The sequence below is a fragment of the Sminthopsis crassicaudata genome, chromosome 2 (genome assembly GCF_048593235.1).
Source record: "Sminthopsis crassicaudata isolate SCR6 chromosome 2, ASM4859323v1, whole genome shotgun sequence".
Classification (NCBI taxonomy): Eukaryota; Metazoa; Chordata; class Mammalia; order Dasyuromorphia; family Dasyuridae; genus Sminthopsis; species Sminthopsis crassicaudata.
The window spans coordinates 497,937,777-497,959,532 of NC_133618.1; the positions used below are offsets into that span (position 1 = coordinate 497,937,777).

The following is a 21,756-nucleotide window of genomic DNA, read 5'->3' on the forward strand; positions in this document are numbered from 1 at the left end:
TGATCAGTCCCCTCTTGGTCTTAGATCCACAAGTTTTTGACCTGGATTTGGATCTGAACAACATACATATGATTATGAAGTTCTAGTAGACTGCTGATTACCTCAGCCACTATCTACTAGCTGGAAAGCTCTTTAAAGCTCTTCAAAGCTGCTGGCTCTCTTTTGTTCTAGTACAAGCTGTACTTGTGCTGCAAGGTTTAGATTGTATTAGAAGAAACTCCACTAGACTCTGCTCATGGAATTAGAGCCACGTGCTGATATTCCTAACTATGGATTGTCACTTCTAGCATGGCTCTCTTCCTCCTTCTACTCTGGATCTCTGACCCATAATTGGGTAGTGAACAACAATTGGTACCTTGCATAATGTTAGACTCTTCTGTGCTAGATTTGGCACCTCTTTTTGCCCTAGTCTCTTTTTGTGCCAACAAAGGCATTCTTTCTAAACTTTGTCCCTAGAATCTGCAGACTTTTCTGACTTTTTGTGCTGATCTGGGTTGGAAAAATGACTTACTGTGATTTTTTTCCCTTGAATTATCCATTCAGGACTTAGTCTGGCATATTTTTTTAAAGATGTGTGGAGGATTTGCAGGATACGGTTTTTACTTACTCCTGCTCCACCTTCAGAAATCATCTAGCTTTCTTTATAGGATAGTAGAATTAAAAGAAACATTTGAGATTGCCTGGAATAGGAATGTCAAATTCAAATAAAAAGAATTCTTCCATATTGACTTAAACTCTTCTATATTGATTTAAAAACACAAATTAACATTATTTGTGTTGTGTTTATATTTATTTTATTAACATTTCCCAATTACATTTTAATCTGGTTTGGGCCAGAATTCTTGGGAATTCTTGACGTCTGCTCCAGTCTAAAACCTTCATTTTTACAAAGAAACAGGTCCAAAGAGACACTTTACCCAAAGTGATACAATAAGAAGTCGAACTGGGATTTGATACCAAGTCCTGCAACTCTAAATCCAGTGCATCGTTCTGCATCATTTTTCCTATTTAGTTCTTTGTCATTATTCATCTGTGGTTATTTTTTTTAAGATACGTTTACTGATGGAATTACTCAATGGACTGCCTTTCTAATAGTTTGTCATTTTCTGGCAACTTTAGGCTTCATTCATTTGTTTTTTTCTGTGTGGATATTAGGCAGATTTCTTTTGAGTGACTGTGAATCTAATGGAGATCTTTTGAAGAAGATCTGAAGCTTGATGCACCCTCTGCTCAATATTATTTTTAAACAAGAGCACCTGGAGGACCTCATCCTCAATGGACAATCTCCTTTTTTTTGGTATGTTTTAAAGAACATGCTCTATGATAGGGGAGAGCCTCTTTGGCAAGTTTATGTCTTTTTGCTTTATTGTTCATATGACATTATTAATTTAGTGAACAAAAGCTATCTTTGATGGCCACATTTACCAAGGAATTTTATGTGATCTTATCACATGCAAGGGAGATACTTTTTGGGAGAACCTTTAAAACTTCATTTTGTTCTCCTGAGTCGATATATTTTTATAATCAAGAAACAGTAAACATCATAATATTATGTTTTCTTCATATCATATTTCAGTCAGTCATATGACAGTGAAGATATAGTTTGCTTTAGAAAATTGCCTGTGAAAGATGCCTACTGCCTTCACACATTTTTAACACACACACACATATCAAGGATATTCCTTAATATGAACATAAAACATTCTTTGTTAGTCTCTTTTAAAACTGAGACTCCCATTTCTGATCCCAGTGCTTGATGGACAGTTTTGACTTGCTCTGCCATCAACTTGGACTCACTCAACTGTCCCTAGGCAAGTTTACTCCTCTTATTAATTCATATCCCATTTCATCATTGCTATAATAACACTGATAAATCTGTTCTGCTTTGTATATTTTTGTCCTCTTTCTAGTTCATCTGAAAATGTCTTTTAGATTACCTGATTTGGAACTCAAACCAAGATTTCTTCAGGCTTGCTTTTCCCTGTGATGACAATGTTAGCATCAGAATCAGCTGAAGTCAGGATAAGCAAAAGTCTTTATTCTTGGTCTTTAGCACGAGACATCAAGGGGATGGACGCAGAATCTCCGGGACCTCACCTCTTCATCTTCTGCCCAGAAGTAATTCTGGCTAGTCTCACTCTACCTACCTACCACTCTACTCTCACAATTCTCTGTATACACCAAATGATTGGGCCAGCACAGGATAGTGGGAAGGACCATTTTTCAAGCATATTCTTATAGAGTATTGTCTAATCGGTAATTAGCCTCAAGTGCTCTATTGTCTGACCTCAGTGCAGTTTCAGCCCTTTACATTTCCCTCCACGACTTTTTTACTGTTTTGTGAAAGAGTGTGACTCATAATCTTTTGTCAGCTTTTTCAATGTTTTACAAATTGAATTATATTTTAAGCCAATGTTGCCTCTGATTCCAGTATCTTTCCATTTGTCCTAGAGATCAATAATGTGATTAAATCAGATATGTTTAGAGATTCCATTTAATAAAAAACAATAAATGCTTTTCCTAGGACTATGCTGCTAGAAAATATATTTCAATATAAGAATTTAGATCTTTTGTCAGAAATAATTAATAAAGCTTTTGAGATTATTTTGATTGATTAGAGCCTTTAATTGGCCTTATGAAAAAATACATGGATAGTTGGTTTAAAAAATGTAGAATTTATGATCCTAAGTGAACTGAATAGAACCAGGAGATCATTATACATAGCAACAACAAGACTATATGATGATCAGTTTTGATGGACGTGGCTCTTCAACAATGAGTTGATTCAAACCATTTCCAGTTGTTCAGTAATGAAGAGAGCCATCTTACACCCAAAGAGAGGATTATGGGAATTGAGTGTTGACCACAACATAGCATTTTCACTCTCTCTGTTATTGTTTGCTTGCATTTTTGTATTCCTTCTCAGGTTTTATTCTTTTTAGATCAGATTTTTCTTGTGAAGCAAAATAACTGTATAAATATGTTTACATATATTGGATTTCACATATATTTTAACATATTTAACATATATTCGACTAACTGCCATCTAGGGGAGAGGGTGGAGGGAAGGAGGGGGAAATTTGGAACAGGTGGTTTTGCAAGGGTCAATGTTGAAAAATTACCCATGTATATGTTTTGTAAATAAAAAGATGTAATAAAATAAAATTTTAAAAAATGTAGAATTTAAGTGAAATTTTAAAATTTGAAATTGATTAGAATGATATATGGGATTTTGTTGTTAATGTGAAATTTAAAATATTGTTCTAATCCTTGCAAGCTATAAAAAATGATAAAAAAGGATAGTTAGCACTATTTAAAAGCATTAGTACTAAAGCTGAATTTTTCACTGTCAGTATAATGAGTATAATTTGTATGAAGGCAAGAAATAGCTTAATACTAGATCATATTTCAGATTTAGCATCAGTAAATTTATTAGGAAAGGAACAAGCAGGTTTGGAATGCAACTCCACTTGTCAAATTATGTTTGAATTGCAAGTGTGGGTTGGCTATGAATAAAGAGTCTGAAAAAAAAATCAATGTAGCATTTCATGAGAATCAGTTGATAATAATGACATTTATAATAAAGAACATTATATGTTTTACTAATATTTGTAAATTGTGTGCCACGTATCCTTTATAACAAATATCTGTATATTTATGTATAAATTAGATAGATAGATAGATACATACATACATACATGAATACTTTTTTCCTCTCCTGGGGGACCAGTTGCTAGAAATTTAGCAGCACATCACTGCTTACAACTTCTCCCTATGCTACAACTAAAAGCTATGCCTTACAACAAACAAATAAGGTAGATTCACACAATGGCCCTCTCAGAATGTCTTATCTCATTTTGTACCTCTAGTTCATCAGTGCTTTGCCAACAAATCAGAAGCATGCTTCTTCATTAGTTTTCTGGAGTAGTAATTGGTTCATTATGTTGATTAGAGGTCTTCCATTTTCAATGCAATTTTCCTTTATCCTACTGTAGTTATTGTAGTTGCTTTCTTAGTTCTACTCTTTTTGCTGTACACCACTTTACACAAATCTTGTGCCAAATTTTATCAGGTTTCTCTGAATCTATAGCATTTGTCATTTCTTAGAGGACAATAGTGTAAAGGGCTAAAACTCTGAGTTGGTGCATGGAATAAGACAACTGAGCACTTAAGGCTAATTACCGATTGGACAACACTCTATTAGCATATGCTTGGAAAATGGCCCTTCTCACTATTCTGTGCTGGCTTGATCTTTTGGTGTATACAGATAATTGTAGGAGAGATTAAGGAGTAGAGTAAAACAAGCCAGGGTCACTTTGGCTGACAAGGAGGAGAAAAGAGGTTGTGGAGAGCTTGTGGAATTTTCATTCATGTCCTTTATTTTTCCCCCTAAAGACTAAGGTCTTGCTGATCCTGAAGTCAATAGGGAGCTAACTTGGATTTCACCCAATAGTATTCCTATATTATTCCTATACTATAATTTATTTTACCATTATGGTACCTACTTTGTTTTTAACTCTGTTACAACAAAATATGCTGCTGTTAAAGTTTTGGTGTATACAGATCTTTTATTTGTTTTTTCAAAAAGAGCTTAAGTTAACCTTTCATTTGGTTGCAACATAGAGTCTCATTTCATTTATAACAGGAATGTTAATGTTTATGTGTTTCATCTCCAGTAGTCTGTCACTCATTGTACAAAAAGGTTTGGATAAAGACCTCATATTTAGTGTGCCAACAGTTTAATTGACTATAGCTAATCTAAAAATAGTCATGTTCTTAGCACTTTCTGCTCATTTCCCCACTAATCTTTTACTATAGAAGAGAACACATAGGCCTAAACACTATTTTTTGTTTGTTCATGGGTTGTCATGATGTAAGAGTTCATTACCTAATGACCAATCATGCATCTGGTCATGAAATTTGTCACTGGAATCATACTCGAGGTTTTTTCAGTTTAGGAAAATCAATTAGAAATTGTGTTCTCCTTGCCTAGCCTTTTTTGAAAATCTAGAATGTGCTTTAAGCAAGGTGTCAAACATGCTGCCACTAGGAGTGTTTAACAAAATAAGTAAAAATACAATAAACCATAGATGGTTTTACATTTTAAAACTAAGTAAACTAAGTGCAGGGATATGTATGTATTGATTAGTGCCCCTCTTGTTTCTAATTAATTTTGACACTATTACTCTACACCATTAGTGATGTTTCATGTTAGATTTTTGTTGAGTTCACTTTTTGAATTTGTCTAACTCTTCTGAATCTTGGGACTTAAAAATTATGGATTAATATTACTGAAAAAACTACCAGGCATTCTGGACTTTGTTAGTTTATCATTCACCTCATTGACTTGCACTCTATGAATATATTTCTGAAGTCATTTTAGCTTTGGGGGCATTCACTAGGTTATCTTATAAAGTAGCAGTTACTATAAAGTTCCTTGGCCACAGTCCTCAAATTTATTTTTTCCTAGGTGTTGGTGGTTGATCAACTCAGCATGAGGATGCTTTCATCTTGCTGTAAGATGACAGATATTATGACTGAAGGGATAACAAGTGAGTATATATACATCAGATTTTAAAAATATTTATAGCTCTCCCTAGTTGGGAAGCTCTCCAGAGCAGTATGGTATAGTAGTTTATGAAACTACTAATATAGTTAAAAGGCAATGTAATCATTGGTATAATATGGCAACTACTATTTTTTTTCTTGCCCAGAGGCAACAGGTTGATTGTTTTTGGTATAAATAAATATATAACACATTTATTCAGGATAAAAATATTGTATAAATTTGAATTGACAAATTGACAAATTGAATTTGTCCCCAAAGTGATATTTAACCTATAATTCCCTATCATTTAATTATGAAGAATGGCTCCGATATTGTAATTATACTGCTCTCTGTATAAGACCTTAAACCTTCTCAGATAACCTTTATATTATGGGATGATAACTATCACAAAGCTCTTCCTTTTAAGTAAAAGGAATTAGCGCTATCTTCTAAAAATATCTACTTAAGTTTTAACAAAATGAGGTTGTAGTCTTTGGCCTTCTTAGAGGAATAATATTATATAAAATCTAATTGTAATGCTATTATTACTTACAGAGTTTCCAAAGAGCATCAATGAAAATTATTAAATAATGTTTTAAAAATAAATCCTGAGATATGTTAAAGACAAATTGGGATTATTTTCATGGAAAAGAAAAATTTGGATTTTCTCTTGATTGAGATTGTTATCTTTGGTGGTAGTAAGTGAATGGTGTTACCCAAGATAGTGCATCTGGAAGTAAACTTAAATTTCACAAGGAATTATTCACATGAAATAATTTAATTCAACAAATATTTATTAAATATATACCGTGTATAAGGTGCTGTACTAATTGTGAGGGATAGATACAAAAAATAGAAACTGAAAACATTTCCTGTTCTTCACATTTCTTGGACTCTCTAGGCATAAAGCTTGAAAAACACACACTGTCAGGGAATAGCATAACTTTTAAAGAAAGAAGAAAATAAGCTTTAAGAAAAGAAAGCATTAATTTAGTCCAAGCCAGCCTGGAAATAGTGTGGACAGGTCACTTAGAATGTATTCAGTTTCATGATGAAACTATATCATTTGTTTTCCTGTGAGAGATGATTTTATTTTATCATTCAGTTGTGGAAGATATCAACAAGCGTCGAGAGCCACTTCCCAGTCTGGAAGCTGTGTATCTCATCACTCCCTCTGAAAAGGTAAATCTTTCCCCAAAAGAGTTTTAGTTGAAGTTAGGGTAGCCTCAGTTTCTGTGCAACTTAAGTTATTTGGAGTTTCTAGGTTAAGCACCTACTTAACATACTACTTGCAATCCACAGATCAGTAGAAGTAAGGGAGGGGGGTAGTGCTACTACTGTTGCTGCTAATATGTTTTAAGTAAGCTTAATGAGATTAAGCAGCTGTTCAGAAAGCCAGAGGTGGACTGGTACAGCTCTAATTTGTCTTTAAATTCATTAGTATTCTTGTTTTTATGTATTGGCTAAATTCCTTCAGTTTCTGTATAAACTGTCTGGGTTATATTAGCAGTAAGAATCATCTTAACTGGAACATTCTATTACCAGCCAAAATCTCAACTTACTAGATTTTTATATTCTGAGCTGAGCCAGCTCTTAGCATTGGAAGACACTTCTGGCCTCATTGTTCTAAGATAGAATGAAAGCCTTTGCCTTTTTTATGCTTCTGATAAATTTCTTGAGAATCTTACATCTTAATCTATATTTAATTCAGATAAATTATTTTAAATTCTGTACTAAATATTCTTTATTTGTGAATATTCATTGATGATACCTGTTATTTTACACAGCTTGAATTTGGCTCAGTGACAATTAAAGATTTTATTTACCTCCAGAATTTATTTTTCATTATCTTTTTCTCCCTTCCTATAGTCTGTACATTCACTCATCAGTGACTTTAAGGACCCACCAACTGCCAAGTATAGAGCTGCACATGTATTTTTCACTGACTGTAAGTATACGATATCTTACAGAAATAGTAATAAAAAAATCCCTTTTCTGTTTTTCTTCACCATATGTCAACAGTCCTTTCATCCCATATCAGAATTGTATAGCAGAACAAATACTAAAATGATACAAAATTTATTTATAAACAATAATAGTTGTCAGTCTTTGTTTTAGGTTGTTATTTTCTTTTGGTTTTTGTTTGGTTTTTTTTAGGTTGTTATTTTCTTCAGAAGATGTCATAGACAAAAGAGTTAGAAAAAAGCCATTGGATTATTTATTCCTTCTTTAGAGCACTGATGCACAGGATTTACCAATTCTAAGGATAAAGGATTTAATTTAACATTGAAACAAATATCCTTCATTCTCAGTCTGACTTTTTAATAGATGTGTATAAACAAGATCCTTTGCAGCAGATAAGTGTGGTCTGATTCCCCTCTTGCCCTTTATTCATTAGTTCTTCTGAAGTAGTGCTGAAGGACTTTGCCAATAACTACTAGGAGTGTCAAAACGGGCTTGGGAACATAAACACAAGTACAGTGAAGGATGAAAAATTTTTAAATCATGTTGCCTTAAGCTATCTTCTAGTGATTTGTTTCTAAAATTATTCTACCAGAGAGATCTGTGGTATCTTTCCAAAATGGACGTTGAGTGCTTCAGGTAGCACTTGTTCTCCTTTACTTGATTTGGATTCTTGTGAAAAAATAATATAATTGTGGATTCTACTAATGATAGATAGTAATATCAAGTAGCATATTATAGTGGGAAAAATGTTGACCTTCATGTCAGAAAACGCTTGGATTCAGATTTTACTTATGACATTTATTAGCTGTGACCATAGGCAGGTCAAAATCTACCTAGACATCAATTACTTCATATGTAAAGTGAGAATAAAAACACTTGTAGTACCCACCTCACAAAGTTATTGTGAGGATAAAATGAGACATTTGATGTGAAGTACCAAGATTACATTAAAGCACTATGTTCTCTCTTATTCCAGCATCTACGTAATTTATGCTGTTGTACTAGCCCAGTTTTTTCACCAATAAGAAATAAAACTCTACAACTAAGAAAATGGAAAATTTATAGCAACTTTATATTGTTTCAAGGTAATGTCAGGATATGAGTGGAAAAGGCAACAGGCAGATTATATCTTAAGACATCAGGCATATATAAGCCTGTTGCTTTCTTCTGTGTAGCTAAAATTATTTGTTTAGACCAAAAGAGTTATCAGCATTTATGAATGCTGCCATTGGATTGTGCTTGTGAGGTCTTTGGGATTTGGGAGAAAGTATTATCCCATTCTGTATTGTGATGCTGTTGGGTGTTGACAATCTTCAGTAATATTATGTGCCAGGTACTTCTTTTATAAATTACAATTTCTTTCTTTGTTCTTTTACCAACACTGCCTCTGCATTTTGGCATAGCAGATAGAACCTGGCAAAAAAGCTTTGGGCATATCATTTAACTTTTCACTGAGCTAGGCAGCATTCCAAGAGTATAAGGTTTTTAAAATTAGATTTTGTTTTTTTTCTAATTAAAATCCATTTTCTTTTCTTTCCATTTCCTTCTACCAATGGGGAAAAAAAAAAGAAAACTGTTACAACAAATGTACATAGTCAAACAGAACAAATTCTTTCATTTACTGTCTTCAAAAAATGTCTAATTCTGCATCCTGAGGCCATCACCTCTGTATCATGATTTAGTAACATACTTCATCATTGGTCCTCTGGAATCACTGTTGATCATTGCATTGATCAGAATTCCTAAGGCGCTAAAGTTTTGTTTTTCATAAATATTGTTGTTATTGTATAAATTATTCCTTTGCTTATTTCACTCTGTACTAGTTCTAAGATTACCAAGTTAAAGAGAGGATGCTGTGACCTGCATTTTAACAAAGTTGGTTTATTTGTACAAGCCTTTAGACACCTTATCTAGGAGTTCCTATACCAATGCAGTCAGAGGTCCAATCCTTGTCCCTTCTGTTCTTTTCTTCTGATTTTTGAAGCTAGTTAACTTTCATTGAATCTCAATAAGTAAATTTTTATTTATTAGCTGTTTGTATATATGTTATACATTGTGAATGTTAGGTTTTTAGGGTGTGCTGAACATTTTAGTTGTTTATCAAATTGTATTAAATATTGAGTGTTATTACTATTTATTTGAAGCATTTAAGATTAAACAAAAAATTAACACAAATTATTTATTGTAACATAATATTTATTATTGTTGCTTTTTTAGCTTGCCCAGATGCTCTGTTTAATGAGCTGGTAAAATCTCGTGCTGCCAAGGTCATCAAAACTCTTACAGAAATCAACATTGCATTCCTTCCATATGAATCACAGGTGAGTACAAACAGAAAATATACATAAAATCACTATTCTATAATGATTATTTCATCCAAGCTTCTGGCAGGTTCTCAAGAAATGTCACAAAAAGTAGTACTCTTGTATAGGATTTCATGACGTTATCTTGTGAGTCTGTTGCATGGTTCATCATTTAGGTAGGTTAAGAATTGATGCTTATATTACAGAAATAATATTCTAAAGATAACTAAATCCTCTCTGTCTTGCTTACTGGTCTCCTTTCTGAGGGCTCATCCTTCACTGTTTTATTTGTGGGCCCAAGCTCTTCTTGACACTCCTGGTGGTTATTAGCAAAGTCCTTTAGCACTACTTCAGAAGAACCAATGAGAAAAGAGCAGGCGGGGAATCAGACCACACTCATCTGCTGCAAAGGATCTTGTTTATACATAGCAATATTTTCAGCTTGTCACGTGTTTAAGGAACAGATGGCAGCCATCGGGCCCCTTTTTTAACCTTTTAAATGCCCAATGTCTAAGCAATAAGGCATTGAGGTTGGATAAATTAATTTGTAGTGGAAGAGAATATCAGAATTTTGTTTCCTATGGGGGAGGTTATTTTATCCAATAAAAAAAGAATTTGCCAATCTTTGAAAGATCTTTTGCACCACAAAATAATTGGTTTGGAAGTATTAAATCTCCATAGGTCAACCTGTAGAGTTGTAAAGTTCTGCTTTAAGAAGTTAAAAAGAATTAAAACTTAGGGCATTTAATGTCATCTTTTCTTACTCTTCAGTCTTGAATGGAAAACCTATTTTTTTCTTTTTTTTCTGAGGCTGGGGTTAAGTGGTCACAGGGTCACACAGCTAGGAAGTGTTAAGTGTCTGAGACTAGATTTGAACTAGGGTCCTCCTGAATTCAGGGCTGGTGCTCTATCCACTGCGCCACCTAGCTGCCCCTGAAAACCTATTTTATTGAATGAAAATTTTAATGCTTTCTGTTTTACAAAGCACTGTTTCTCACAGTACAAGTATAATTATTCCCATTTTATAAAAGAGGAAACTGAAGCCAGAGAGATTCTTACTTGTCCAAGGCCACACAAGCTGTTAAGTAGCAGAAACAATGTTCAAATTCACTTCTCCTGACTCCAAATTTAGTACCTTTCCACTTATCATGTTTTCTTTAATTTTTTTTCTTTTTAAATTTAAATTTTTACTTGACTTTTAATTAAATTAACCTCTACTTTTTAAAAAAACATTTTATTATAGCTTTTTATTTATAAAACATATGCAATTTTTCAAATTGACCCTTGCAAAACCTTCTGTTCCAAGTTTTCCCCTATTACTCCCCTCCCCCTCCCATAGAAGGCAGGTAGTACAATACATGTTAAATATATTAAGTATGTTAAATCAATATATGTATACAGATTTATACAGTTATCTTGCTGTCTAAGATAATCTCTGGAAAGAAAAAAAACCTGAGAAGGAAAACAAAAATTCAAGCAAACAATATCAGAAAGAGTGAAAATGCTGTTTTGGTCCATACTCAGTTCCCATAGTCCTCTCTCTGGATGTGAATAGCTCTCTTCATTACTGACAATTGGAACTGGTTTGAATCATCTCTTTGTTAAAGAGAGTCTATCAGAATTGATCACTGTATAGTCTTGTTATTGCCATGCATAATGATCTTCTTATTCTGCTCATTGCACTTAGCATTAATTCATTTAAGTCTCTCCAGGTCTCTCTGAAATTATCCTATTGGTCATTTCTTACAGAAAAATAATATTCCATAACATTCATATACCATAATTTATTCAGCCATTCTCCAATTGATGGGTATCCACTCAGTTTCCAGTTTCTAGCCACTACAAAAAGGGCTACCACACACATTTTTGCACATGTGGGTCCTTTTCCTTCCTTTAAGATCACTTTGACATATAAGCTCAGTAGTAACACTGCTGGGTCAAAGGATATGCACAGTTTGATAACTTTTTGAGCATAGTTCTAAATTGCTCTCCAGAATGGTTGGATCTGTTCACAGTTCCACCAACAATGTATCAGTGTCCCATTTTCCCATATTCCCTCCAACATTTGTCGTTATCTTTTCCTGCCATCCTAGTCAATCTGACAGGTGTGCAGTTGGAGTTGTCTTAATTTGCATTTTTCTGATCAATAGTGATTTAGAGCACCTTCTCATATGATTAGAAATAGTTTTAATTTCTTCATCTGAAAATTGTCTGTTCATATCCTTTGATCACTTATCAATTGGAAAAATGACTTGATTTCTTATAAATTTGAGTCAATTCTCTATACATTTTAGAAATGAGGCCTTTATCAGAACCTTTGAATGTAAAACTTTTCCCAGTTTATTGCTTCTGTTCTAATCTTGTCTGCATTAGTTTTGTTTGTATAAAACTTTGTTAACTTAATATAATTAAAATGATCAATTTTGTGATCAATAATGATCTCTACTTCTTCTTTGGTCATAAATTCCTTCCTCCTCCACAGGTCTGAGAGGTAAACTATCCTATGTTCTTCTAATTTATTTATAATATAATTCTTTATGTCTAGATCATGAATGTGTATTTTGACCTTATCTTGGTAAACGGTGTTAGGTGTGTGTCAGTGCCTAGTTTCTGCCATACTAGTTTCCAATTTCCCAGAATTTTTGTCAAATAGTGAGTTCTTATCCCAAAAGCCTTGGGGTCTTTGGGTTTGTTAAACACTAGATTAATATAGTCATTGATTATTTTGTCCCCTGAACCTAACCTATTCCACTGATCAACTAGTCTATTTCTTTAGCCAATACCAAATGGTTTTTTGATGACCACTGTTTTATAATATAGTTTTGAATCTGGTACAGCTAGGCCATCTTCATTTGATTTTTTTTTTCATAAATTCCCTTGAAATTCTTGACTTTTATTCTTCCAGATGAATTTTGTTGTTATTTTTTTTCCTAGGTCAGTAAAATAGTTTCTTGGGAGTTTGGTATAGCACTAAATAAATAGATTAATTTAGGTAGTATTGTCATCTTTTTTATGTTCACTCGACCTATCTAAGAGCACTTGATATTTTTTCAGTTTTTTAGATCTGACTTTATTTGTGTGGAAAGTGTTTTGTAGTTTTGCTCATATAATTCCTGACTTTTTCTTGGCAGATATATATTCTACTTTAATTAAATATTTTAATTGCCCAAAATTTTATTTACAAAATAATTCCTAATTATTTAGCTAATCATGTTAATTTTGTCAATAAGTATACCCTTAAGAAATAAAGACTTTGTTTTAAAACAATAGTAAACTTATATTTCACCTTTAAGAACTTTAGATTTTTGCCTTCTTGGTGCTGTTTTAAAATTAATATCGTGACTTCATGTTTATGGGCAATAAGTAAGAGGTTCAATTCTAGTGACACAAACCCTTTTAAGATCTCAATTCAGGTCTTCTTGGCAAGTGCAGTGAAGCAATTTTCAAAGACCTTTGAATTCCATGAAATAGAAAAGTTCTTCCTCATATCACTATCCAGGACTGTAGTAATATAATCACACTTCATACACTCCAACCTTCCAGTTGGAGTTTTTCACCTCTTGGGAAATCTTTGTATTCTGGCTTTGTACCCAGACCCTCCTAACTCTGTAGTTTTATTCTCCAACATGAGGAATTTGCCTCTCTCATTCTTTCTTTTCTTTCTTTCTTTCTTTTTTTTAAAAACCCATTGTGAGTTCTAAACTAACATGTTGAAGACAGTTTGATTTTAGCATAACCAACTATAATATATTTCACAGAGATTTAAAAAAATGAAAAAGTAAAACAATTCTAATCATTTTTATCACTAAAAGCAACCAGTTTAAGTGACTGAGAATAATGGAATAGGAATCCATCTAACAAAAGACTAAACTGAAGTTATTTCAGGAAAAGATTTAAATGTTCAGGGAACATGGTTCTGATTACATTCTCTTTACTTTTATGTAACAGAGTATGTGCTTCTGTTACATTTTTTATGCAAAGGCTACTTGTGCCATTCAAATCTTATTCTAGGGAAATATTGGGATGAATATATTTATTTATTTAAGATTTTCTCCCTTTTGATGAAAGAACTTTTATTCTGAATATAAGTATTATCCATTGCCTCCTTTTCAGGTATATTCCTTGGACTCTGCTGATTCTTTTCAAAGCTTCTACAGCCCACACAAGGCTCAGATGAAAAACCCAATCCTGGAACGACTGGCAGAACAGATTGCAACTCTGTGTGCCACTTTGAAGGAATACCCAGCTGTACGATATCGAGGGTAAGACAGTATGTTAAAGGTCATGTAATGGAAATTAGGGCTTCTTTTCAATTCATTCATTATTGGTATTGGAAGTTTTCTTTATATATACAGGTATGCATATACACATATATTCATACATACATATAAACATGCATACATAGGCATACATATAGATAGGTAATAATTATTGTATATATAATTTTATGTATGTTAATATATATTATACTACACTCCTGAGACACTGTGACATAGAATACATTTTGTAATGTCGTGCATATATAAGCACATAAACATACATATTATATTATATACTATAGAAAGAGTTTGGATATAGTTAAAGGTGAACACTTGCTTACAGGGAAAGAGGTTTATGCATTTTATTAAATGTAAGATAGTTAATGCACTAGAAGGTGGTCTGAGAACTAATTAATAAAGAAAAGGTTACAGTTTTAGTAATTGAAAAAGAAATATCCACACATCTATGTTATAACTCAGGATGACGAGAATGAATATGGCTATCAGTCAGGTCAGATTGAGGGATGATCACTCCATGTAAGCTACATGTGATAGTGACCTACATTAAAACCCTGCTGCATAAATTTTATATTTATTTGTGTACATGTATGTGTATATATATATATATGTGTGTGTGTGTGTGTATATATATATATATATATATATATATATCTCAGAGGCATTGTGGGTTCAATTCCAGATCAATAAAGTATAAAATCCTCAATAAAGTGAGACACAATTTTTGGGGTTCCTGGTGCATATGAAAATCATATTTATACTATGTTGTAGTAGCTTGTGTGCAGTAGTAATATGTCTTAAAATGTATATATCAAAATTTAAAAATACTTTATTGCTTAGAAATATTAATCATCATCTGAACTTTAGCAAGTTGTAATCTTTTTGATGGAGAATCTTGACTCAGCTTAAAGTTACTGACTGATTCGAATAGTGGCTACTAAAGGTTGGAGTAGCTATTGCCTTTAAAATGTAAAATAATCAAACTAACAGAAAGCTAAACAGAGATTTTTTGTTTTATTTTATGGATTATTAATTTTTCTTAATAGTATTTTATTTTTTTCAAATACATACATACGAAGATAGATTTTTGCAAAATCTTATATTCTGATTTTTTTTCTTCTCTTTTTTCCCTCTCTCCTCCCCATGACAGCAAGCAGTCCATTATAGGTTAAACATGTATAGTTCTTCTAAACATATTTCTATTTTTGTCATGCTGCGCCAAAAAAATCAGATCAAAAGGGGGGAGAAAAAAAAAAGCAAACAACAACCAAAAAAAAGGTAAAACTACTATGCTTTGATTTGCATCCAGAATCTGTAGTACTCTTTCTGACTATGGATGGCCCTTTCCATCACAAGCCTATTGAAATTGCCTTGAATCCATAATACTTGATCATCCCATAATCTTGTTGTTGCTGTGTACAATGTTCTCTTAGTTCTGCTCTCTTCATTTAGCATTATTAGTTGATAAAGGTCTTTCCAGGCTTTTCTGAAATCAGCTTGCTCATCATTTCTTAGAGAATAATAATATTCCATTATATTCATATATCATAATTTATTCAGTTATTTCCCAACTGAGGAGTATCCACTAAATTTCCTTGCCATTACAAAAAGGACTGCTGCAAACAATTTTGTGTGTGTGGGTTCCTTTTCCCTCTTTTATGATTTGTTTGGGATATAGACCCAATAGAGACTGCTGGATGCACAATTTTATAGCCCTTTGGGCATAGTTCCAATTCTTCAGAATAATTGGATCAGCTCACAGTCCTATCAACGGTGCTTTACTGTGCCAATTTTCTCATATCCCTTCCAACATTTATCATTACCTTTTCCTATCATCTTAGCCAATCTGAGAAGTGTAAAGAAGTACCTCAGAGTTGTCATAATTTGCATTTTTAAAATTTGACTTTCAAATAGCTTTAATTTCTTTGAAAATTGTTCATATCCTTTGACTTATCAAATGGGGAATGGCTTGTATTCTTATAAATTTAAGTTAGTTTTCTATATATTTTAGAAATGAGGCCTTTATCATAAACACTGGAATAAATTCTCCCAGCTTTCTGCTTTCCTTCTAATCTTGGCTGTATTGGTTTTGTTTGTGCAAATACTTTAACGTAATCAAAATTATCCATTTTACATTTTATATATATATATATATATATTGTTCTTCTTTGGCCATAAATTCCTTCCTTTTCCACAGATCTGAGCGGTAGACTATCCCTTGTTCTCCTAATTTGCTTATGGTATCACCCTTAATGTCTAAATTTTATGTCTAAATCATGAACTTATTTTGACCTTATTTTGGTGTAAGGTGTTAGTTGTTGGTCAATGTCCAGTTTTTGCCTTATTATTTTCCAGTTTTCCCATAAATTTTTGTCAAACAGTTTTTTTTTTCAAATAACGAGTTCTTAAGGGCCTTATCTGTACTTAAAGTTAAGTACATATTATGTCTTATAAACTTAACCTATTCCACTGATCCACTACTGTATTTCTAAGCTAGTACCAAATGGTTTTGATGACTGATGCTTTATTATGTAGTTTTAGGTTTGACACATCTAGGCCACTTTGCTTTGCTTTTTTTTTTTTTTTTTTTTTTTTTTCATTAAGGAATTATGTTTAGAAAGCAATTTAAAATTCTATGAATAAAGTGACAAAATTTTCCATATCTCTACATTTAGAGATATCATTACTAGGAATATGAACATTTTAGCTACTTTATTAATATAATTCCATGCTTATATCCCAAGGAGAGTATTGAAAGGACCCACTTATATAAAAATATTTATATCAACACATTTTGTGCAACAAATCAGAAACAAAATAGGTGCCCATTGATTAGAGAATGATTAAACAAAATAACAGTACGTGAATTTAATGGGATAATCCTATCTTGTAAGAAATGATGTGTGTCAAAAATTGACCAAGTGTTAGGTTATAAAAACCTTACAGTCAAATGCAGAAAGGCAGATCATGATGCTTTTCAGATCATGATGTAATAAAAATTACATGTAATAAAAATCTATGGAAAAATAGACCAAAAATTAATTGGAAACTGAATAATCTAATCCTAAAGAATGAGTGAGTGAAACAACAAACCATAGAAACTAACAATAATCTCATCCAAGAGGATGACAATGACACAACATACCCAAAATTTATTGGATGCCAGCCAAAACATTTCTTAGAAATTTTATATATCTAGATGCTTACATGAATGAAATAAAGGAAAATCAATGAATTAGGCATGCAACTAAAAAAAGGCTAGAATAAGAACAAATTGAAAATCCCCAATTAAATACCAAATTTGAAATTCTGAAAACAAATAATAAAATTTGAAAACAAAAAATAAAATTAATAAAATTGAAAGTAAGAAAATTATTAAACTAATAAACAAAATTAAGAGTTGGTTTTATGAAAAAAAATTGATAAACCTTTAGCTAATTTGATTAGAAAAATTAAAGAAGAAAACCAAATTACCAGTATCAAAAATGAAAACAGTGAACTTATCACCAATGAAGAGGAAATTAAAGCAATAATTAGGAGCTATTTTGACCAATTGTATGCCAATAAATCTGATAATCTAAATGAAATGGAAAAATACTTACAAAAATATAGTTTGCCTAGATTAATAGAAAAGGAAATAAATTACTTAAATAGTACCATTTGAGAAAAATAAATTGAATAAGCTATTCCCTAATTCCCTAAGAAAATTGGATTTACAAGTGAATTCTACTAAACATTTAAAGAACAATTAATTCCAATACTGTACAAACTATCTGGCCAAAACAGAAAAAGAAAATTATAGAGCAATTTCCCTAATGAATATTGATGCCACAATTTAAAATGAAATATTAGCAAAGAGATTATAGCAACTTATCACTAAGGTAATACACTATGGTCAAGTAGGATTTATACCAGGAATGCAAGGCTGATTCAATATCAGGAAAACGATTAGCATAATTGACTATTATTATTTAGCAGACTAATAGAAATATATGATTATATCAATAGATGCAGAAAAAGCATTTGACAAAATATAAAATCCATTTCTAATAAAAAAAAAAACATTGGAAAACATAGAAATAAATGAAAATTTTCTTAAAATGATAAGTAGCATCTATCTAAAATCACCAGCAAGCATCATATGTAATGGGGATAAATTAGAAGCATTCCCAATAAGATCGGGGTAAAACAAGGTTAGGAATGTTAGCTTTAAGGAAAAGGGATCCACATGTGCAAAAATGTTTGTGGCAGTCCTTTTTGTAGTGTAAAGAAACTGAAAACTGAGTGGATGTCCATCAATTGGAGAATGGCTGAATAAATTATCTTATATGAATGCTATGGAATATTATTCTGTAAGAAACGACCAGCAGGATGATTTCAAAGAGGCTTGGAGAGACTACATGAACTGATGCAAAGTGAAATGAGCAAAACTAGGAGATCATTATACACAGCAGTAACAAGACTATATGATGATCAATTCTAATGGATGTGGCCTTCTTCAACATTGAGATGATTTGGACTTTGATCTAGCAGTGTCTTCTATTTGGCCTCTATTCCATAAAAAAGATCATAAAAAAGGGAAAATAACTTAGATGTGCAAAAAATGTTTGTAGCATCCCCTGAATAAATTATGGTATATGAATATAATGGAATATTATTGTTCTGTAAGAAATGATTAACAGGCTAAAATTTTAGAAAAGCCTGGAAAGACTTACATGAACTGATGCTGTTTGAAGTGATTAGAACCAAGAGAGAATATTATACATAGCAACAACATTATGTGATGATCAACTGTGATGGACTTGGCTCTTTTCAACAATGTGGTTATTTAGGCCAATTCCATGGTCTTGTGATGGAGAACCATCTGCATCCAGAGAGAGACCCATACAGACTGAATGTGAATCACAACATAGTATTTTTCACTTTTGCTGCTGTTGTTTATTTGCTTGTTTTTTTCTCATTTTTCCCCTTTTGATCTGATTTTTCTTGTGCAGCATGATAAATGTGGAAATATGTTTAGAAAAATTGCACATTTAATCTATATTGGATTACTTGCTGTCTAGGGGAGGTGGGAGAGGAAGAAAAATTTGGAACACAAGCTTATGCAAGGATGAATGTCAAAAACTATATGCATATATTTTGAAAAATAAAAAGCTATTATTTTAAAAAGTAAAATGATGTGCATGATAAACATAGAGAAACATGCCAAAATGTACATGAACTGATGCAGCTTGAAGTCAACATAGCCAAGAAAATAATATTTCTAATATCTACAGCAGTGCAAACAAAAAGAACAACCGCACACACATATGTACAATCAAAAGTGAACTTGACAAAATTATAAAGAAGAAACATGACTTAAAAGAAAAGCTTTAAGAAGACATTCCTATCCCATTTCAGGAGGGGGAAATTCATAAGTGTTACACTTTGTATAATTTTCAGTTTCTTGATATATTGGTTATGTTTATTTTTTTCCCTTTTTTTCTTTAAAAATAGTTATGTGGAATGGTTTTTTGAAAGGGAGAGAAACTATGATGATCAAAAAAAGACATGAATAAAACTTTAAAAATAAAGTTGTAAGGAAGATGGGGAGGTAGACAAGTGATGTAAGATGAGAGGAGAAGAAAGAATGTCAGCAAATGACCTTTTATTTTCAGTGAAATATATGTTTTGATTCTCAACTGAGAAAGTGGTGGGAAGTATTGAGATGAGAGGCTTGAGAAAAGATGACAAGTTGGAATAATCAGCTTGTAGGTTGTGAGAGGGTAGCAAATCAATTTAGGGAAGTGAAAAAGAATTGCTTTATTCCAATAAGAGTCTGTTAAGATTATGTAACAAATTTGTAACAAACTTATAGTTTCATGAATTTCTTAGTACTAATCAGCAGCTATAATCCAGACTTGGGATTTGGCATGATATGATGATAGGATAAGGGGGCAAGAGATTTGAGTGTAGAAGATAGTTTTGAGCTGAACTAATTCACTAAATGTTCTAGATAAGGAAGAAGAATTATCACTTAGGGCCTGATTGCCTAGGAAAAAAAATAGGAGGGTTTAAAGAAATGGGGCTTGTGGTTAGAATAAAGAATAAAGGTAGAAAGTTATAAGGCATAAGGAAAGATAGAATGATAAAAGGCTATGATTAAATAAAAGAAGACAAGCTTATACAGGGATAGGGAACATGAACTAATAAAATTAGGGTAAGTTTGGGAATCAGATTGCAATAAAAAGAGAAAAGTAGGTTTAAAATGTGAGAAAGAAAGTGAGAGGGGTAGAAGGAAAAAGGATTGTAATTAAAGAATAGAATTTCAGAGTTTTAGATCTCAGAGATGGTAGGTACAGTCTCAGAAATATTGATATTTAAGGTATGTGCTGGTTTGTGGATAAAATGTGAATAAATTGAGTTGGAAGAAGTCAAAGAATTGAGAGGTTAGGTTATTGGTTATCCTCAACATCAATATTCCTTTGGGTTATATTTTCTTGGGAACATATTGACCAAAATAGAATTTGAAGGTCAAACAGTATCAATAATAAATTGTAGATCTCTTTGGTTAAAGTTATTCGTCTATAAGAACAAATAACTTATTGAAATATCTCATTTTTTATTCCATGTTTGACAGGGACTACAAAGACAATGCCATGTTGGCTCAGTTAATTCAAGACAAACTGGATGCCTACAAAGCTGATGACCCAACTATGGGGGAGGTAAGGTCTAAAAGCTCTTTGATCTTTTATCCAAGTGACACAGGTTGTGAGAGAGAAAAAGAAATATGAAGTAGTTTTACATTAGTAATACTTTCTCTTGTAAATGCTTTGCATCATATACAAGAAACACTTGTGGACAATGACAGTTTTCATATTGTTCCATATGTATTTTTCAATCTAGTTACTGGCTTTTGGGAAAACTCTGAGAAAGTTCATGTGTTATAGGGAGAAAGGAAAGGTAGAACAGATTTAACTTCATGGTTCACATCTTAATTTGAAATGAAGGCCTTTCCACAAGCAAAACACCACTTTTAGATACTATTTTTTGCATTTTACTGGCTGCGAAAGCAAGGTGTATTGTTTTTTTCATTTTTTAGGGTCCAGACAAGGCTCGTTCCCAGCTCCTCATATTGGATCGTGGTTTTGATCCCAGTTCTCCTGTGCTTCATGAATTGACTTTTCAAGCTATGAGCTATGACCTTTTGCCTATTGAGAATGATGTATACAAGTGAGTATAGTTATGATAGATTTTAAATATGACTGCCTTGCAAAAAAATGTAAGTCTAAAACTTTCTGCCAGCCTACCCACACTTTTGAAGTAAACATAGGTAATCAAGTAAGCCAATATTCTTTACTATCTTATTGGTTTAAAATCTGATTTATGTCAAATAGCTGTTTGCCTGCCTAATTTTTAATACTTGGGAAATTCCTGGTTTGCTGAAGAAATCACTGTTTAGAGAGAAGAAAATGTTTGGTCTTGAAAAAAAGATGGAACACCAACAAACAAGTCAGAAAAACTGTGTTCTAAAAGCCCACAAAATCAGCATCTTCAAATGTAGAGCTATGTTTACCCCATTAAATTGATGCAGATATAAAGACAGATATGTCTTTGGGACTTTCTAAATACTGAAAGCCAATATGTTCTTGTTGTGGAATGTGATTATAATGTTGGTATTTTA

The 21,756-nt window shown here is 32.3% G+C and overlaps 1 protein-coding gene across 3 annotated transcripts in view; it reads left to right on the forward strand.

Annotated features, from left to right (window-relative positions):
- The window catches only part of STXBP1 (syntaxin binding protein 1), a 96,117-nt gene that overhangs the window by 45,981 nt on the left and 28,380 nt on the right, over positions 1-21,756 (forward strand). For all 3 annotated transcript variants that reach the window (XM_074293693.1, XM_074293692.1, XM_074293691.1), the window contains exons 3-9: positions 5,471-5,552; positions 6,654-6,730; positions 7,418-7,496; positions 9,731-9,834; positions 13,930-14,078; positions 20,713-20,797; positions 21,175-21,305. In XM_074293693.1, the coding sequence (XP_074149794.1) occupies positions 5,471-5,552; positions 6,654-6,730; positions 7,418-7,496; positions 9,731-9,834; positions 13,930-14,078; positions 20,713-20,797; positions 21,175-21,305 (707 nt within the window). The remainder of the gene's footprint in view (positions 1-5,470; positions 5,553-6,653; positions 6,731-7,417; positions 7,497-9,730; positions 9,835-13,929; positions 14,079-20,712; positions 20,798-21,174; positions 21,306-21,756) is intronic.